Source organism: Colobus angolensis, unplaced genomic scaffold (assembly GCF_000951035.1).
Source record: "Colobus angolensis palliatus isolate OR3802 unplaced genomic scaffold, Cang.pa_1.0 Scaffold432, whole genome shotgun sequence".
NCBI classification, from domain to species: domain Eukaryota; kingdom Metazoa; phylum Chordata; class Mammalia; order Primates; family Cercopithecidae; genus Colobus; species Colobus angolensis.
In genome coordinates, this window is record NW_012117733.1 from 877,239 (window position 1) to 883,880 (window position 6,642).

Consider the following 6,642-nt stretch of genomic DNA (forward strand, 5'->3'; position numbering starts at 1 on the left):
AAGATTAGTTCACTTTAAAAGTTATTTTTAATATTATACAAATATTAGAAATAGAATCGTAAGCTAATAGAAACACAAATGTGAGCTATTAAGACTATTTCTTAAGTATAAGAGATTTTTCTTCAGTCATCATAGTGCATTTTATTTAAGTACCAGGCAATCTAGGTGTGGTTTTGTTTGTTTTAATGAGTAAACTGGAGATAGAACATCTGCCTTCTGGATGATCTGCTGGACTCCACGTGCATGACTTTCCCTCTCTTGTATGCTGCCTCTACCTAGTGATAGGCAGACAAAAAGGAAGGAAAGAAGAGAAAGGAAAGGAAATGTCAGCTTGGCTCCACTCACAGCAGATGAGCCAATCCAAGGTGAAAGAAATAACCCGTCTCCAGGTTTGCCGGTTGGGTCCCATACAAACATTTTGAGGGTGAGATGCTTGCGTTGAGGGATAAACTGTGACCAAGAAACAAAGCATGTCTAAGTGACTCACACAACAGGCACACATAGTCCGCCACACTAGGCCACTGTGCTAAGCCGCCAAGAAAAAAAAATCTTTACATTTTTGTTCCACAGAAGTTTTTCTTTAAAAGTGAATGGTCGAGGTGATGATGTAGCCAAAAAAGCTGGACACAACACAGAGAGTAATGATTTTCAGTGTTTTCCTGGTACCACCAGTATAGCCTTTTATGAGGGTGTTTGAAATTTTTTTATGCCAGTGAATATAGGAAATTAGCAATGAGTACCACCAGAAGCAAATTGTAGAACATCCCCCATCACTGACAATTAGTACTTTAATTTGATAGTCTCAGAATTTTATAGCTGGAAGAAACCTGATAGAATATCCTGTGTAGCCCGGCATACTTTCTGTAAAATGAGAAATCTCTTCCCAATGTGTGTGTGTGTGTGTGTGTGTATGGCAGAATAAAGACAGGCTATGGACAAAGGAGAAGGGAATGATGAGGGTCAGGTATGGCATTTGCCTTTTCAAAAAAGAGACTGAGTGACTGACTCTAAAGTAAGGTGCCTTTCAAATCTAAACAGATAAAGTGACTTACTCAAAAGTAAGTTCCCTTTCAAATCTAAAGCAATTGCACTACGTCAAACTATGAAATTGCCACAATCAAATTTATCAATATGACAGTTTTCATCTTGATTTCTTCCTCCTGGATTTACAGATGAATTCTCAGATTGAGTAATCCTTCCTGGGGAGGACTTGCCATTAAAACGTATGGTCTTTTGGGTTTTCAGGTTGCTGTTGTTTTACTCTGGTGGAAGATAATCACTAAAAAGCAGTCTCTGTGGATTATCTAATCAATATCTCTTTAATTTCAGACAAAATTTTATACTCACTTGGGCCATAGTTATTCTGCTAATATCTCTAGGCTTCCCAAATCCAGGAGAACTGTGTCTGGGGATCTTTAGAAATACTTGGACTGACTAGTTTTATGCTGGTTCTACCCTTAGAATCCAGAAACACACCAGAAGCATATCCTGTTAACTTGTATCTGTGTTAAGACAACATTGAAAACGTAGTTATTCACTATCTGATTTGGAAACTAATGTCACAGTTAGAGTCTCTGTATCGGTAGTGGTAACAACAATAATGACAACAAATTGTACCCATAGAATTTCCAAAGCCATAACTAAAACCAGATGGCAAATGCTGTTTTTATAACTCCCACCTTTAAAAAAATAAAATACCAAGGAACTGTTTCTTGTTTAATTTCATTCTTGTATAGTGTAATAGTAATTGATACCCAGGAAAAAACAATCTACTCTAAATATTCTACACAGTAAGGATTAAATTTCATTTTCTATGGTTTTATTATTTAGTGGACATTGTGATACATTCTAGTCTACACATTGCCCATCTATCCATGTCTTTTGTCCTCAGAATATCTTATTAATCAGAACTTTCATAAACATACACGATTCTTTGACTGTTTCAAGAGTCAGACTATAATTTCAGCTCTTGTCTTCTTTCTGTGAATATGATGGCAGAAATCATGGATTTGAGGATCAATCGGACCCATGTTAAGCAGTCCCCTACCACTTACTGGCTGAATGAGCTTAGGAAATCATTTGTTTAACCTCTAAGACTCAATTGTCTCATCTGTAAAATGAAGAGGATATTATCCAGCTCAGGGGATTCGTTGTTAAAATCAACTAAATAATTGAAATAAAGTGTGTCACACTATGCCTCGACACAGGTAGTAAATGTACGACAAATATTAACTAATATTCACACTGTATCTCTTTTTAAATGAAGGAATAATATATACTTCCCCTCCCTTGTGTAAGATTTTTTAAAGTAACATTACAAAGCATGTCTAATACATATTTTAAATAATGGAACTTTCAAATATATATTATAAACAGTTTTCAAACCTTAACTCAGCGTAAAGTTTACGTTCGCCTTTCACTGGTTTTCACTGGAAGAGCTGATATCAGTTTTACTATCAACAGTAATCGAGGTTTATCACTCCCCAAGAGGAGGGCCAGGTTTTTTGTTTGTTTGTTTGTTTGTTTCAGGGTTTAGAGCTCTTTTCTGGCAATAACAATTTCTGACTTCTAATTATCTTTTTCCGGCTTGAAAATCTAAAGTTGGATTGAAGAAGAGAAATGACATCTCCCTTTTTCTTATCCAAGCTGTGAATTTAAAATATCTATGTTTTTGTTTGTTTGTTTATTTGTTTGTGCCTATCAACTCTGACCCATAGCTCCCAAAATAATTTTGATATTTTCAGAATAAATTGACACTAGACTTCACACGTCACTCATGTCTTTGGCGAGGGTAGGTCACTGTCCTCTAATTCCACACTGATTCTTCTAGGGACTCTGGTGAGTCACTCGAAAAACAATTTCTGCCAAACCTTTGAGAAAGTATCAGTGGTTTGGCGGCCAAATTCCTCATCAAATAGTATGAACTGGTTTCCTCCAAGCTGTGACTGCTGCAGAGACAGAAATGTCCTTGTTAAGTAACTCTGTCCTCAAATTTTCTGTGTGTATCATAGCCTGCTTCTCCCCGAATACTACATTTCTCCAAATCAAGACTCAAAATAAGATGTTTTCTTTTTAATTTCTATCCTAAATCCCATATAGAAGGAAGGATGCAAGAGGTAGTCTCCATGGAAGAGAGAGTATAATCACCAACTAGGTCCAAAACAAAAGCAAAGTGATGTCCTGGGTTCCTTTTTCCAAGTTCCGAGTTGCAGGAAAATGGGTTGTGGCAGCTCCGGGAGCAGACACATTGGAGTTCCTGCTTCCTCAGCTCTCAGGAGGGCCACTGGATCCAAGGCAGCAGTCAGGTGTTTCCGAGATGCAGTGAACTGAATGAAGCGGCTACCCGACAGGCAGTCCTCAGCATTATTCCAGGAAACGTCAGGGTAGAACCTGAAAGAGGAAAAGAAGTACACAGCTGAAAGTTGGTGTGTGTTTAACGTAATGACTGGAACCTCACCACCCACGTGTCATCGCCTCCAGGAAATGCCATTTCCTCTTCCAGGAACAAAGGTGTGGAGAACTTCTGAGAGCAGCCGCGTTTATAAAATGAAGAGACAGTGTCTGATAGAAAACAGAAACACCCTGTGGCCTGGGAAAGGAGGTGGCGGGTCTACAGGATGCTGGCATCAAGAATATCTAGAGGTGTCCACTACACCTAATGGATACCCAGAACAGACGTGAATTTTTTGTTTTAGATGAAATTTTAAAATTAAAAAATCCCAATTTTTTAGATATACGATGGATGTTGTTTTAAAAGATCCAGTCTTCAGGTTAACAGGTTTCCTATTGTAGGACTATACGATTATAGGACGACTGAGTAGCCAAGAGTCCTCAAAGATCAGCTGTCCAAAAGAGAAAGAAAGAGAAGTTGAGTGCATGATGTAAGAATGGAGACTTGTCTGGGCGCAGGGGCTTATGCCCGTAATCCCAGCACTTTGGGAGGCCGAGACAAGCAGATCACCTGAGGTGAGGAGTTCGAGACCAGCCTGGCCAACATAGCGAAACGCCATCTCTACTAAAAATACAAAAATTAACTGAGCATGGTGGCACATGCCTGTAATCCCAGTTACTCAGGAGGCTGAGGCAGGAGAATCACTTGAACCCAGAAGGTGGCGGTTGCAGTGAGCCGAGATTGTGCCACTGTACTCCAGCCTGGGTGACAGAACAAGACTCCATCTCAAAAAAAAAAGAGAATTAATTATTCAGCAACTCTTGAGATGGTGGCTTTAGCCTGACCTGGGTTTGAATCTTGGTTCTGGTACTTTATTAATCGTGGGATCTTGAGGGAGGTGCATAACCTTTCTAAGCCTCCTTACTCTCTTCTGTTAAAGAGAGATGATGATGATGATGATACATATCACATAAGATTATGAATATTATATGAGTGGTGCATCTAAAGTCATCACAGGCTGGGCATGGTGGTTCACCCCTCTAATCCCAGCACTTTGGGAAGCTGAGGTATGAGCATCACTTGAGCCCAGGAGTTTAAAACCAGCCGGGGCAACATCGTGAGACTCCATCTCTACAAAAAAAAAATCTTTTTAAATATTAGCTTGGGCATGGTGGTGTGTGCCTGTAGTCCCAGCTATTTGGGAGGCTGAGGTGAGAGGATTACTTGCGTCCTGGAGGATCAAGGCTGCAGTGACCTATGATCATGCCACTGCACTCCAGCCTAGGCAACACAGCAAGACTCTGTCTCAAAAAGAAAAAAACAAAAAAAGTCCTTCTCATACCTGGTGTATAAAACTTTTTCTGAAGCCACTAACTACTGATTAAATTAACAGGACATATGAGCTTCCTTTCAGTGCCTGATTGTCAATGAGAAACCCAGATATGGTGTGTGAGGAACTTACCATCTTTTAGGCACAGCAGCTGTTATCAGTTTGCCATTTCTTCTTCGCAGTGTAACAGGATCCACTGAAAAACAATTGGAGAAACAGCCAGGTGGATGGCACTCTGAGCTAGGGAAGCTTCTGTTTTGTAGTTTGCAGAAAGAATCTGCTTGGGAATCACTGCTTCGGCTCTGCCTCCTTGTTTCCAGACATAGACGCACTTTCCTGCCAAATTTCCATAGCAAATACCCAGTGAGCACCTACTATATGCCAGGTTCTGCTGATTTCAGAGTGAGCCAGCACTTCTGAGGTACTGGCCACTCTTGAGCCTCCTGGCTAGGATCTTCCAAGAGCTACAGCCTCTGGCCTGAGGGTCAGTCCAGTGCTGTTGGATATTGACAAATGTGGGGCTAATTTTAATGGAATATAGTTTTATCCTTAAAAGGTGTGTGCGTGTTGGCTTTATTGGGTTCATATAGATTAGGGGCTTTATTGGGTTCATATAGATTAGGGGCATCACGATAACTCATTTCCCAGTGCACACCTGAGTGATTTAATCAAGTCATGAAACACTTCTGGGCCTCAGTTTTCATCTGTCTTGCCATCCGCAGAGGTCCTTTTTAGCTGACATTCTATACTCCCATGATCAGAAGGCTGCTAATTCAGCTTTGGGCTTTTGCTACACCTTTCTTTTCTTTTTTTTTTTTTTTTTTTTGATGCAGAGTTTTGCTGTCCCTCAGACTGGGGTGCAGTGGTGCAATCTTGGCTCACTGCAACCTCCTCCTCCCAGGTTCAAATGATTCTCCAGCTTCAGCCTTCTGAGTAGCTGGGATTACAGGCACGTGCCACAACACCCAGTTAATTTTGTATTTTTAGGGGAGAGAGGATTTTGCCATGTTGGCCAGGCTGATCTCAAACTCCTGGCCTCAAGTGATCCACCTGCCTCATCCTCCCAAAGTGCTGACATTACAGGTGTGAGTCACCGCACCTGGCCTGTTTTGTTTGTTTTAATCGTTTTGAATGTCTCTCTCAAAACAAGAAAAGAAAAAAGGACAAAAAATTACTGTTTTACTTCTCAGATTCATCTGATCTTAGTACACTACAGCAAGAAAAGTCTTAATCAAGTACACTTTAATTATTTGATGTCATCATTGCAAGGAAACCATTCATTAAGTGTATTAGTAACCAGACATACAATGTTCTAGCCTGAATGAGAAATTAGTTACATGGAGTACAGAAAGGAAAGCACCCCAGTTATCCTCATTGTGACCATCATTAGTATTACCCACAAGGCATGAAAAGTCCTAAAATGACACGCACGGTGGCAACATCACCTTTGCAGCTTCAAGCACAGTAAAGTTGACAACAGTTCCACCTTGGCAATTGTGTATAAAACGACAATGTGCAGATACAGAAAATCAAAGTCCCAGGTCAGATGCCACCTAGAAACGATGATCCCAGGACAGAAGTGTGCCCAAACTTCCCGGGGTAGGTCATTTTAAAAGGAGTAATGTTTACAAGACCGTTCTAGCGTAAAAAACAGAAAACAGACACAGCTCTTTCCACTCAATCTGCTGGAGCGCCGTTTCGTTTTCAGTTTGGCGAGAGGGAGGCATGTGCCTCTCGCCCCTTTTCCTGACGCTGAGAATGTGGCCGGAGCCTGGGCGCTCCTGCTCGGCCTCGCCGCCCTCCCGGGGCTGTCCTGGGCCCTCTGGCCGCCGCCTCCCACTCCAGTTCGCAGCTGGGCAACAAGTGGCTGGTAAGGAGGTGGGGAGAGGGAGGCATGTGCCTCTCGCCCCTTTTCCTGACG

The 6,642-nt window shown here is 41.3% G+C and overlaps 1 protein-coding gene across 3 annotated transcripts; it reads right to left on the minus strand.

The window, feature by feature from the left end:
* Positions 1-1,703: 1,703 nt before the first annotated feature.
* LOC105522525 lies at positions 1,704-6,615 on the minus strand. 3 transcript variants are annotated; one of them, XR_001003460.1, is made up of 3 exons: positions 6,167-6,615; positions 4,854-4,917; positions 1,704-3,390 (listed from the first exon to the last, which is right to left on the minus strand). XR_001003460.1 is itself a non-coding variant. In XM_011957056.1 (3 exons), exons 1-3 carry the CDS (start codon positions 6,161-6,163, stop codon positions 2,807-2,809), a joined length of 396 nt encoding a protein of 131 aa, XP_011812446.1. In that variant the 5' UTR covers positions 6,164-6,609; the 3' UTR covers positions 2,526-2,806. The 3 variants fall into 3 exon arrangements, 1 of the variants encoding a protein (XP_011812446.1); XM_011957056.1 differs by lacking the exon at positions 4,854-4,917 and having other exon boundaries at positions 2,526-2,948; positions 3,148-3,390; positions 6,153-6,609; XR_001003459.1 differs by lacking the exon at positions 4,854-4,917.
* Between the last annotated feature and the right edge of the window lie 27 nt (positions 6,616-6,642).